Genomic DNA, 14,082 nt, shown 5'->3' on the forward strand with positions numbered 1-14,082 from the left:
ATTAGGAACACAGATAGTGTTTTCAACTGTACTTCTGATACAAGATTAAGACCCAATGTGGGAACCAAGTATTTTAGAAGAAAACCACTGGGTCAAAGGATGGACAGGCTTCCTGCAAAATGGCCAGCACCTGTACTGTCTCTTTAAGACATCTCCCTAGTCAGCCTATTAATTGCTATCTATCAAAGCTGAGCAGAGAAGCAACTGGGAGTGGAGGTGTTGGGTTGTTGGCGTGGGAGTGACAGGAAAGGTGGGTTGTGTTAGTTTGCAAAACTAAAACAGCCTGCAGCAGCAGCCTAAGGCAAATTTACTTTAGTGTTACTGTTCTAAAGAAATTGGGCTCACAAAGAAAAGTAGTGAAGAAATAAGTTGTAGTGGAATAGAAGAAGAGTGCTATAGTAAACTGAATACCAGTCTTTCAGTACTTTGAGTGTGTTTGTGTTGTCTAGAGATTAGGTGGGGTTGTGTTGGCTCTCTTGAAATTTTGGAGCCCACTAACGGGTATACATAAAAGAACCTATGACAAAGTAATGTTAACCATGGGATAGTTAAAAAGATGGCTATCCAAAATGAGGGATTACTCATAAAACTAGGTGAGATACCTAACACAAAGGGGCAGCCACACATGTGGAGATAGCTTTAACTCAAGCCATTCAGTGAACACACTATCAAAAGAAAAGGAGCCTTGGTTAAAAAGGAGGGTGTAAAAGGAAGAGAGTTTGTCCTTCGCAAACTGTGCAAAAACTAGCCATCATTCTAGCTGAGAAACTCAAATTGCATACCAGAGCTTGCAAATTTCATTGAGTTTGATGGATACTTGATGCCCAGGATGGATGACCTCCTGGATGGTCTAGGCTAGGGAGAGCCAAGTATGCATCCTTTTTGGATTTAACGAATGATATTGGCAAATCCCATTGGAACACCAATCCAGGGAGAATATGGCATTTGCCACTCCACAGGACCTCTTTCAGTTTGTTTGTTTTTTTAAAAAAATACCATTTAGTCTACATGGGCACCCAGGCGATCTTTTTATTCATTAGGAGGCTAATGAATAAAATCCTACTAGGTCAAGCTGTGGTGTTTATTTAGATGATACACCTATCTATAGTAAGATCCATGCTGTGCAGATTCATGTAATGAATACTACAAAGCTATTGCCAAATTATTCTGGACACGACAGACAAAAATGCATTTGATGAAAACAATACATTACATTACAATGATGTAACATGATGTGGCTTCTTTTAAGATTGTATTAATCTCCCAGTAAGATTGTTAACATATCAAGGATTTCAATTTTCAAGTTACAAAAATTCAGAAAAATATTTATTTACTTATGGGGCAGGCATCTATGGGGAATCTTAATACAGTTAAAAACTTAAGCCAGAGCAAAAGTTTCAGGGTCAGCAGTAGAAGGAAAAATGGAAATTGGAAAAGGATATGTGTCATCTGCCAAGTGATAGCATTTTCCTGCTTATGGGCTGGAAATAGAGGAAGCAATAATTGCTTTTCTTCAAACATATCTGGGATATGGTTCATACACAGTTGTTTTTTACAAATCTGCTTCTACCAACTAGTAAGCACAAATCTTAAGCAACTTTCTTTTGCAACTGTCATAGCTCTAGAATACAATAAGAGTGGACACTCTATAAACATATTTTTCCCTGGCACCAACAAAGACAGTTCAGGTATCAGCAGAATCTTTCATGTTTGCCAAAGTAAAATTTTACCAAACATTCTCTTTTGCTTGACAGCTCCAAGAGGAAAACGGGGATGGAAGACTTTCCATGGGATACTAAAGGGAATGATCTTGTATCTACAAAAGGTATTGCTTGCTTGCTCATTCTGTGTCTCTGCCTCTCACAAGTATACACACACTTCCACATCATAAGGAATGGAATCTCAGTTGCATGCCCAATTATATTATGTGAAAAGGATATACCCAACTTCCTTAAAATATTCACACATTGCAGTATTTATATAAATTCTGCTGTGGAAAAATATATAAAGATCTTAAAATAACCATTCAAATCATAGTAAAAAAATCCACTGACATTTTCTGAAATAAGCCCTTATTAAAATGTTGGCATACATTCCCTCACGTTATTCTTTATTTTGTTCATTCCTCAATAATTTGATTACATATGGCTGAATATCACAGTTCGAGCAGGGGTGAAATGCTATCAGTTCGCCTGAACCAGTAGTAAAAAAATGCTACCGGTTCAGGCGAACCAGTAGTTCTGACGATCAGCTGTATTTATTTATAGGGGGGGAATGTCCAGAGCAAACGTAATTTCTAATGTTGGATTTTCCCCCTTAACTGAGGGAGCCTCCTTGTAGAGTACTGTGAAGCTGTTACCATGGCAACGCCACTGCGCTGCATATGATAAGTCATTTTATGGCAGTACAGTAGAAGCCATTTTAAGACACAGCAGACTGTATCTTTTATTTTTTTTTATTTTTTTTATTATTATTTGTCAAGCATGTATAAGATAACAGCTATAAGTATAAACATGATTATGGATACGAATAAATGGGGACATTATGACAGGGACGGTAAGCCCTTTGGTACACTTACGCATGCCCCTTACAGACCTTTTAGGAATGGGGTGAGGTCAACGGTAGACAGTCTAAGGTTAAAAGTTTTGGGGGTTTGGGGAGAAAACCAGAGAGTCAGGTAGTGCATTCCAGGCATTGACCACTCTGTTGCTGAAGTTGTATTTTCTGCAATCGAGTTTGGAGTGGTTTACCTTCTGTTTGTATCTATTGTGTGCTCATATATTGTTGTGGTTGAAACTGAAGTAGTCATTGACTGGCAGGACATTGTAGCAGATAATTTTATGTAGTATGCTTTTAGGTCAGACCGAAGGCAGCGTAGTTCTCGAAGTTGTCGAAGCCCAAAATTTCAATACTGGTGGCTTAAGTTATTCTGTTGCAAGCAGAGGAGTGGAGGACTCTTCTTGTGAAATATCTCTGGACTCGCTTGATTGTATTAATGTCTGATATGCAATGCGGGTTCCAGACAGATGAGCTGTATTCAAGAATTGGTCTAGCAAATGTTTTGTATGCTCTAGTTAGCAGTACACCCCGAGAGGTTTTAGGATTGTCTTACCCCCACAGTATTTGTTTCGAGAGAATAAGTCATCCGTGTACCAAGTTTGGTTGAAATTGCTTGAGGCATTGCAGACACACACACCGAGCCATAGATAGATAGATAGATAGATAGATAGATAGATAGATAGATAGATAGATAGATAGATAGATAGATAGATAGATAGATAGATAGATAGATAATGATGATAGATAGATAGATAATGATGATAGATAGATAGATAGATAGATAGATAGATAGATAGATAGATAGATAGATAGATGATAGATAGGTAGATAGATGATAGATAGATAGATAAAAGAAAGCAACAACAGGACCAATCAGGAAAGCAATATAACGGACATGTATCCTCTACCTGTATTTCAGGAGGAATATAAACCTGGCCAAGCCCTGGCTGAGGAAGATCTGAAAAATGCCATCAGCATCCATCATTCACTGGCCACCCAAGCATCAGATTACAGCAAAAGACCCAACGTTTTCTACCTCAGGACAGCTGACTGGAGAGTCTTCCTCTTCCAAGCCCAGTAAGCAGGAGGGCACAGAATGTAAATCAGATGCCTCTAATGCCGGGGGAGGGAGATTGATTTATGGGCAGATCAATTCTATTCATTAGAAGGAAAATTCTAGAAGTAAAATTAGAAATTTTATTTATTACATTATTAGAAGGATATTTGGTTGCTTAGACATATCACAACAGGTAATATCAGAAAAAGAAAAAGAAATACAGCTACGTTTTGTCTATATATGAGCCCCAGTGGTGCAGTAGTTAGAGTGCAGTACTGCAGGCTGCTTTAGCTGACTTCTAGCTGCAGTTCAGCCATTCAAATCTCACTGGCTCAAGGTTGACTCAGCCTCCCGAGGTGGGTAAAATGAGGAACCAAATTGTTGGGGCAATATGGTGACTTTGTAAACCGCTTAGCGAGGGCTGTAAAAGCACTGTAAAGCGGTATATAAGTCTAAGTGCTATTGCTATTGCTATCACTGAATGCAGCCTTCCTGGTTACATCCTTTCCTTTCTCAACTTTCAAACAAAAGATTTTAACAAAGCAGCACTGCATCTCCTTCATATTCCTTAAAATTCCTGGTTTAAGAACAAAAAACTATATAAAGCTTCACATTCAGACTAAGGCCCATTTGGAACGTTACCATTTTCCCTCGATCACTGCAACAATAGCCAAAAACCCTTTATGGTAAGCAGCATATTAGCATAAGATACATTATTTTGCCACCCCTTACACATGTTGGGATATCATATGGATTTTGGCTTTGGTTCTTCCCCTTAGCTTACTACAGGGGGTGTCAAACTCAAGGCCCGCGGGCTGAATTCAGCTGGCCGGATGCTTAAATCTGGCCCACGGGGCCGGCCTGGAAATATCAAAGGACCGGCCCATGGTGCCTCTGCCAGCTGAAAATGGACCACATGGGCACCCCCTTTTTGGCCCATTTTCAGCCAGCAGGGTGCTGCAGGAGGCCATGGAGAGCAAAAACGAGGTATAGGGGAGCCACGCACAGCCCCTCCATGCCCTGTTTTGGAAGGTAAAGTGCTGCAGGAGGCCGTTCAGGCCCCAAACAAGGTAGAGAGGCTGCGCATGCTGTTCTGCGCCCCATTTGGCCGGCAGGGTGCTGCAGAAGGCATCCGTCCAGTCACCAACCCACCCAAACCCCTGCCAAGCATGTAGAGGACAACTACAAAGCTGATCAGGCCCTTAAAGAAATCCAGGTTTTTTAAAAGTTTTTTAAAAAGTTTTTTATTTTTTTCATTTTCTTAGCATATTACATAGTCAACATCATATTGTATTATTAAATGTTTACATCAGTTCGTCTTGCCATCAATTCCCCAAAACAATTATTGGCTCTTCTGCTCACCATACACCACATTTGTGCCTTATCCATCCCTTTCTTCTCCCTCTCTCCTCCCCCTCCTATCTCCTTTCTTCCCTCTGTCGCCCTTCTCTTCTCTACTTCCCCTTCCTCTCTCCTCCTCTCTCCCCTTTCCACTCCTTCTTTCTCTCCTCCTCTCCCCCACCCTCTCTCCTCTCCCTCTCTTCTTCCCTTATCTCTCCCCTCTACTTCACACTCTTCAGCTCATTTATTTGGTGTATTTCAGCTTCTGAGCGATGGAATGTTGATGGAATTTATAATTCCTTTTCAATATACATATTTAATTTTAACATATATCTTCCTCCTTTTTTTAAAGAGAAAAAAAGTATACATATATAGTTGTGCTTTTAAACCCACCTACCTCCCCCCAGCCTCATTTTGGCTGAGATGTAGACCTGGTTACAATTCCCAGCTATTTTCATCATTATATTTATATAATTATGCATCCTTACACCCCCCACTTTGTGATTCTGTCTTAAAATCTCAATAGTTTCCCATTGTAAGTATATTTCATGTTACCTCTCCGTTTTTCCATATCTTGGTTTAGGTTACCCTTAATTATCTATAAATGGCAATACTTACTGTTCAATGTTCATTACAATTCCCTTAATCTACTATATAGAATAACAAGTGGTACATATCTCATTTTATTCATCATCTTAGAAGTTCTATATATGCCCATGTTTCGTATATTTTGACCCATGCTTAATTGTCCTTCTATTCTCATGTTCAATCAATTAGCAACTCAATTTAATTATCATGTATAAAAGTGAATCACAAACCTCTGCTTTACAATCTCCCCATATCAATTTCATATCTGTCCATATTCCATATATTTTAACCTTTATTTAATATCTTTCCATTATAATAATCAGTTAGCAACTTAATTTTATTGTCATATTTAGGAGTAAACCCCTTATCTCAGCTTTGTTTTTTCCCATATAACAATTTCTAGTTGTCTGATTTTTTTTCCTAGTAAATCTTTTGTTCCACTTTTCTATTCCTGCCTTCCCCCTTTTCTTTGTTTTGACATGTCCACCCTCTTTAATTTTCCCCAAAACACCATCAAAGAAATCTTTTATATTTCCCTTTGTTGGGGCGTAACCTCCTTCTTCAGTTTTCCTTATGTCACTGTCAACCACCGAAACATCTTTTGTCTGCTATTTATTTCTTTTGTTGGGACACATCCTTCCTTTTCAATTTTCCCTATATCACTGCCAAGCCCAATGGAGTTTTTTGTCTGCTTTATATTTCCAACCGTATCTTCATTATCTCTCCCCCCCTTCTTCCTTCCCTTCTTCTTTAAATAACTGCTTCTCTGAATTCAGAATTCTATTTAGGCTTGATTTTAATGATTTATGCATATTTTTTATAATTTCAAGTAGTTCTTTAAATCCACGGCTTTCCATGATGTCCAGTTCCAAAGTTACAGTTACTTATACAGATCTTATTTCAAAGTCCTGGTCCACCTTAAATTTAGCTAATTCAACTAACATAAAAATGGAAGAGAAGCTGGAGCTATCTTGATCTTTTGCAGAAAAAAAAGAAAAAAAACCTTCGTATTTTCCCAGCCCTTGACCTTGTTATTATTTTTTCCCTTGCCACTCTCCACCTCTTGTTCACCACAGTTGCTCAAAATATATTAATTGGAACACACTTGCATACAGACAACCCAGGGTATGTTTCTTTCGCCTCCTGCTTTTCTAAGTTCTGATTTATGACAGTTGGTTAATTAAAACTTCCCACACAGGCAAGATTAGGTTATCAGTTGTCAGCGAGAAAATAGTGCTTTTTTCTTGATCATTCTCCATCGTTGCATTCCACCTTTCATTAATTGGAGTTGCTTAAGATATATTAGTTGGAAGACATTCGGACAAAGTAATTCCTTTGGAATGTTTGGTTTCTATTTCAAATCCAAATCCAAATTTAGAGTTTGTATTTGAGTGAGTTTGTCACTTCTCTGCTTTCTCCCTTTCTGTCTGAATTGTTTCAAACTAATGTCTTTTTGTGGGGGCTAGTGTTTCAACCCTTTATTTTCCTTTCTTTCTTTCCTTTTGCCAAAATCCAGATCTGTCTATTAATATTATTTGTACTCTCAAGATTCTTTGCCTTTTCCAAGTTTTGATTTATGACTGTGGGTTAAATTAATTTTCTTACTGGTCTTTCATCTTGACCTCACACTCCTGTTCAGTTGCTTTGGCTAGAAGCCAGCATGTTGCCATGCTGCCGCGGCCGCCCCTACTCCGATTCAAAGGGCAAATCTCTGACCTATGAGGGACCTGTTGCCTCCCCCTGGGTCTGATGAGGTGCTGCCCCTTCTTCGCCCCCCCTTGAGGGGGTTCTGATCCAAAAAAGGATCCACGGAGTTGGTTTGCCAGACGAGCTCTTCAGAGCTCACATCCCCCACATCTGTCCAGCTGGAGAACTTCCTGTCCTCCAAAGAAATCCAGTTTGACACTCCTGTCTTAGTATCGTTTTAATCATTTCTAATTTTTATTTTAAACATATAGCCTTCAGGAATAACACAATGCATGGTGAGAGGTTGGGATTGTTTTATGGTTTTCTACAGAGAAATTGGGATTTCTTTTGTGTACAGTTATAAGAACAAGTTATTTTTTGAAAGAAATAATTTTGGTAAGTGTTTTGGCCCATGATATGATTTAGAGAATGATATCTCTTTTACATCTTACTCCAGGAACACAGAACAAATGCACTCCTGGATCACACGGATTAATGTGGTAGCAGCTATGTTCTCTGCACCACCATTTCCAGCAGCCATTGGATCCCAAAAAAAATTCACTCGCCCGTTACTGCCCAGTTCTTCCACAAGATTATCACAGGTAAGTGGGGCATCTTTATTCTTCATTCTTTAGTGATTCTAGTATTATTCTGGAGAAAAATTGAATGGGGTTAAGATCATAAGTTCTAATGCAAAGAAAGGGCTCAGAAATAATGAAACCCCCAGAGATGAATAAACTGCCTTGAAATCAGGAAGAGGCAGTTGTGTGTCTATGTTTCTGTGCAAAAATCTAGATTCAAAGAGCTGGCAAGATTGGTAACATTACCACAGATGGCAAAGAGGAAAATGAAGACATGTTGTGAATGCCTGTTGGGGCCTACAATAGAGATCAAGCAGCTTTTCCCGCCCCTTTCTTTCATAGGAAGAGCAACTGAAGAGTCATGAAATCAAATTTAAAGCCATGGCAGCAGAACTCTTGGAGCATCGTTCCTCCCTCCCTGAGAAGAAGGTGAAAGGCAAGGAGTATGAGGAACTGAAGCAGAAAGAGGAGTATCTGATATTTGAAGTAAGTAGGAAGTCATTAAGAGTGAGATCCAAACACAATTCGCAAAGCAATGTTGGAGATGGTAGCAGAAGAGTGATAGGGAAAATGTTTTCATTTACCAGCCCTTCCATCAGGACTGATCTAAAGCCACCAATAGTAATTTGCTGATACCAAAGATATTTGGAGAAGCAGTTGGTGAATGCTCAAGCTCTGGAAGATATGGTAGTTTAAAGGGACAGCATTGCCTGCAGTTCTCATTATTCGTTGCTTCTAAGCACACACTTCCTACAATCTTCCAGGGCTTGAATGCCACACTTTCAGTTGCTTTCGGTGCCAGTTTCCCACCCCAGCCCCACCAGGCTCACCTGATCTGGTGGGGGGGGGATTGGCTTCTCTGCCACACCATGAACGGAGATTGGCTATCCCCCAACCCCTGCCACTGCCAAAGTAAATCCCAGGCGCTGCGCTGCAATGGACAGACAAAAAGCATAGCTTTTGTCTGAAGGAGGAGGCGGAGTGGGGAGAAGAAAGTGGGAAAGAGGCCAAGTAACAAGCGCCGAGAGAGAGAGAGAGAGAGAGAGAGAGAGAGAGAGAGAGAGAGAGAGAGAGAGAGAGAGAGAGAGAGAGATTGTTTGTGTGTGTGTATATGTGTGTGTGAGATCTCCTCCCTCTTCCTTCTCCCTCCCTCCCTCCCTCCCTCCCTCCCTCTCTCTCTCTCTCTCTCTCTCTCTCTCTCTCAAACACACACACACACACACACACATACACAAACACACATACCAGTGGTGGATTCCAGATCCCGTCGCAACCGGTACATGCCGACAGGGCCAGGCATCCACCACGCTGCTTAGCGGAGCCTTGCACAGGCGCTGTGTGCTGTGTGTGAGTGCGCAAATGGCCTGGTTGGGTTCCGGTACGGTGCCTACTGCTCCCAGCAGGCACCGGTATGCCTGTACCTGGGCGTACCAGCCAGAACACCACACACAGACACAGGCACACACACACACAGACACACACACAGACACACACACACAGAGGTTGGATCAGATTATTCTCTCGCTCTCATCTCATGGCGGTGCACCAGCCATGCTCTCCATCATGGCCTACAGCTGATCAGAGGTGCACAGGCCGATGCTTTTTGGGCACCTGCCTCCCTCTACCTCCTGCTGTAGGTAGCCTCCATGTGGTCGGCACCTCCTGTGTGCGCATGGGGAGGCAGGGCACCCGGATTGGCCAGGCCTTGTGATGAAAAAAAAAGATCTCCCCCAAAATAAGCCTGAGTGCTTATTTTGGGGCCCAAAAGAAAATAAGACCGGGTCTTATTTTTGGGGAAACATGGTAACTGTTGGTGAAATTCATTTTTTTTACTACCGGTTCTGAGGGCGTGGCAGGGGAAGGATCCTGCTAAATCTCCATTCCCACCCCACTTTGGGGCCAGCCAGAGGAAGTATTTGGCAGTTCTCCAAACTACTGAAAATTTCCGCTACCGATTCTCCAGAACCTGCTGAATTTCACCCCTGATGGTAACCCTTCTGTTGATTTAATGGGAATAAAATAAGATTTTATGATTTAAAGCAACACATTTATAATCGAATCTGTATCCTCCAGATATTCCGTTCTCATAATCTGAAACCAGCATGGTCAGTTGTGAGACATTGTAGTCCAAAACATCCAGAAGTCACCATGTTACCTCCAATGCCCATGTTATCCCTAGAACATAAACGTAATGTTATCTTATTCAGATTACTCATTATGGGTTACTTCTTGCCTTTTCTTTAGTCCATAGCTGTTAATTAACACATCAACCAAGTGGGGCACCAAACCTGTTGTTTCTTGCTTTCTGCAGAAATTACGCTATGGCGTTTATGCTACACTAATGCGCACCAAGTTGAAGACTGGCTCTGAGGATCTGGCCGCTTTGGAAGCCACCCTGTTTGTTACAGTGGGTAGCTCAGAAGACAGCTTCAAGGATTCCCAGTCCAGCCTTCCCCTGAACCAGGAGCCAGCTGGCACAGGTTCCAAGATAAAATGCAACAATCAGTAAGCTACTAGTAAAGAACAAAGATGATAGATGATCGCTCTTGGCAAAGAAAATGGCATTCCTGTCCTAGAAATTTGCAAATTGTCATTGCTCATGGTCAGGAGGGAAGGGAAGACATTATAAATGGGCCTAATTCTGTATCAACTTTACCAGTGGGAAAATGTGACTACAGTCCTACATTATACGGCCTTCCCAGTATAATCGGACTATAGTTTATGGATGAAAGTACTAAACTTCACGGTTAAGTAACAGATCTGCATTCTTAATCAGTGCTTCACTGTACCAACTTTTTTCTATCTCTTGCAAAACCAAGGATAGGAAAGTGGAAGAAAGGAGACTACTTCCCTTCCTTTTCTTACAATTTTTGTGATATATATATTTTACAGTTTTTAGTACCGGATAGCGCTGAATCACACTGGAGTAGAAAAGATAATTTTGGCATGCATAAGACAGACATGATGCCGAGTAATACTTTTACATAAGAATGCTGGGGGCAGAGGTTCTTCATCATCTCCCTTGCAGATACAATGCAGCACCGTCAACCTGCAGGAGTTGGAAGCTCCTTCTTCCTGGAAGCCCAAATCTTCCACCACCAGCAGCTCTCTTGGAGTGGTTCAGTTATTTTCTCATCAGCACAAGCTGGATCACGACTTATCCTGCTAGTTGTTCACCTCTTACAAAACTGGGCAGAGGTTGCATATGCTTCAAAGGAACTATCATTAACAGGTAAAATCAGGGCTCGTGGCTGTCTCCCATTCTCCTGTTCCACAGCAAAACACCGTTGTGGGCCTGCTGGTCTTAGGCCTAATTAGATTCTGCAAGTAATTTATGAATTTGAGTGACCAGAACAAAATAGGCTGATTATGTAGTAGGAAAAACTGGCCAGTCTATTGCCTGAGCCTGATGGGGGCCTATTCAGAGGGATGGGGGGGATTCCAGATGTCCAGGAACATTCCCAACTCCCAAACAATTGGTTGCATAAGTAGTATGGTCCTAACAGCTGTATAGATAACCTGGTCCCTTAATTTATAATCTCAAAAGGCTTTTAAGATGCGACTCAAAGCTTGATGACAATGTTATGTATGCAGTGAAAGATAAAAGGACCAAGCTGATCATTGGGGCTGAACTATAAACCACATAAAATTTTGGAGAAGGGGTATAACTACCTATATGGTGGGATATTGCAGGGTAATACCCGAGAGATAAAACACCACTTCCAGAGATCCAGTACTGGATCTGAAAATATGTCAGATTTCTTCTGTTCTATGCGGACTGTAAAAAAAAACAACACCAATTGTACAGTTTCTTCTTCAGTTACTGAAGTAAACCAGCTCAAATATCTACAGTTCTCCTTCAAACTCTGTATTACAGAAATAGGATAAAGAATGTGTTACTGTGAATGCCATAAATCAGGACCCACAGCTTCAATTGCCTGATTCAAACACAGATAACTGACCACCTCAATATGAATGAGTGGAAAGCACCATATTTTTTTCTCAAAAATCTTTCAGATGTTGGAGAGAAGCCTGTCTTAGATGCTGGATTATGCAGATGCACACAAGCACTTGTTCTGAAATGGCCATTAAGAAAAAACACCTTAATAATCCCCCCCAAAGGGGGGCGGTTCCTAGAAAAAGAATTCCCATTCCTTGTCAAGGTACCAGCAATGTAACCCAGGAATTACATGTTTTACACCGAATAAAAAGGTCTGATTGTTTACTTGTAACTGTGATCAGTTCTGCATTCACACATGTAGCTTTTGTCATTTACACAAAAGTGTCGTTTGGAGCCTTGTAATGCCAAGGATTTAATGGTGGCATTGAGGGAAGCCATTATTTCCTACATCTATTCCTGTAGTGTGACCCAACAGCGGAGTTAGTGTCAGACTCAGACAGTGAAGAGGTTGGGGAGGAACATAGGCCAGTCCTGGAGTCTGGGGAAGGTTCTGATGAGGGCTCTGTGTTGGAGGCAGAGATGGGGCCTGGGTCGTCTGACAGTTATCAGCTGCCTTCAGAGTCAGACATCAGTGGGGCAGAACAGCTGAAGCCTGTTCCTGATGTGTGCATGCTCAGAGCTGCCAGAAGAAGGGAACAGCTAAGGAACAAGGGCCGGCTAGGGAGTGGTCAGTGGATGGCCCCTCCCACAGGGAATAAAGAGGAGCGAAAGGGGAGTGGAGTTTTCAGGAGACAATTAGTTTACTTAATTGGTTCATGACTCTCAAAGACTCCTTGCCAAGTACAGTTTTGCATTTTGAAGATATCAGCCTGGCAGCTCTCCAAGCCAGATAAGGTCTGTGATTCACCTTTGAAAGACTTTGCTGGATGTGAATGAGAGGAATTCACAGTAACTTAATAAAAAGGGGTTTTGTCGGGACAAGGAGTCTGCTTCGGGATTTGGGGGAGCCTAGGCTAGAACATGTACATTATTTAAAAGTATGAGGGGAAAGGAGGGCAATTTGTGTGAATGCTCAGGTAAGCAACCCCAGATACAGATGACAATCGTGGTCTATGCATATCCTACATAACAGATAGAACTTGTGTAAAGCTGTTTCTCAATACTACACATGCTGGCTTTATGTGGCAATAATTATTAGAGATGACTGATTGGGATAAAACTGCAGCTGATTGAAGGAGAAATCTGTAAGAGAAGAGACTTCTCATGGAATTTGAGTGGTGTGATTTCCACTTCCTTCTAGTTCCAATCTGAACCATTGTAAAATTGGGGGTATAGTATGATGGAGGCCTTTATGGGACCTATAGTAGAATCCTTAAGAGTGGCATAGGGCAGCTATTTGATTGACATAAGTTGTGGGTGCTCCATTGCTGGAGGTTTTCAAGAAAAGATTAGACAGCCATTTTGTCTGGGATGCAATAAAATCCCTTGGGCAGAGGGTTGGACTAGACGACTTCCAAAGTCCTTTTAAGCCCTATGATTCTATAAAAAGTTAACACTCTTCAGGCATCAAGCAAGTGAATGAAGTATTCTAAGAAAATCAGTGTTGGAAAGCAAATGTAACAAGATTCTGAAATGGGTGAACACGCCACAGTACTCATTGTGATCTAACTCCTTGTGGAACATTAAGTGGAGGGGAGTCTCCTTTAAGCATGCCAAAGTCCTCTAGGTGGCAACCTAAGATTGTTGTCCTGGATCTTACAGGCCCTCATGTCTGACAATTTGCAGTATGAATGTATGTGTATATAGTTCACTTTTAACCATTAACAAAACGGAAAGAAAATGAACAGAAAAAAAGTCCAAATCAAATCAATATTTGGTGTGGCCACTCTTTGCCTTCATAACAATATCAATTGTTCTAAGTTGGGTGTTAGCAACCTGCGGCTCCAGAGCTGCATGTGGCTTTTTCATCCTTCTGCTGTGGCTCCTGGCACCCTGTTGTAGCAGAGGGATGAAAGAGTTGTCGCCCTGTTGTGGGAGTGGTGATGGCCATTGCGGAAGCAAAGCTCCCATTCACTTGCCGAAACAGCATTCTGCTTTCGGCGCGGTTCATTTGCTGTTGCTGCCTACATGGCCTGCCCACTGCACAGTGAAATTCATCGTGCTTCCCAATGGGGAAGATGGGGTCCCCCTCTTCTCAGAGCATCATCATTAGCTCGCTCTCGCCTCCAGGATGTCGGTTGCTTTTCCTGCAGAGCCGCCAATGTTGTGATGATCAAGCCTCCCTGCTGGTCTTTGGTGAGCTGCTCCTGGGCTCGTCGACTTCCAGATGCCAGATCCCATCACCTAGCAGAGGGAAAAGCGGGGGAGAC

General features: G+C 41.7%; 1 protein-coding gene across 1 annotated transcript in view; it reads left to right on the plus strand.

Annotated features, from left to right (window-relative positions):
• Positions 1-12,044, plus strand: part of LOC106542128 (PH and SEC7 domain-containing protein 1) — a 72,896-nt gene extending 60,852 nt beyond the window's left edge. The window contains exons 12-16 of the mRNA XM_087702376.1: positions 1,755-1,825; positions 3,479-3,636; positions 7,689-7,833; positions 8,155-8,298; positions 10,124-12,044. Coding sequence (XP_087558502.1) covers positions 1,755-1,825; positions 3,479-3,636; positions 7,689-7,833; positions 8,155-8,298; positions 10,124-10,321 — 716 coding nt within the window. The 3' untranslated portion in view covers positions 10,322-12,044. The remainder of the gene's footprint in view (positions 1-1,754; positions 1,826-3,478; positions 3,637-7,688; positions 7,834-8,154; positions 8,299-10,123) is intronic.
• The last annotated feature ends 2,038 nt before the right edge of the window (positions 12,045-14,082 follow it).

The sequence above is a fragment of the Thamnophis sirtalis genome, unplaced genomic scaffold (assembly GCF_051295495.1).
Source record: "Thamnophis sirtalis isolate CommonGarterSnake01/CBP01778 unplaced genomic scaffold, rThaSir2_p1.2 scaffold_15, whole genome shotgun sequence".
Classification (NCBI taxonomy): domain Eukaryota; kingdom Metazoa; phylum Chordata; class Lepidosauria; order Squamata; family Natricidae; genus Thamnophis; species Thamnophis sirtalis.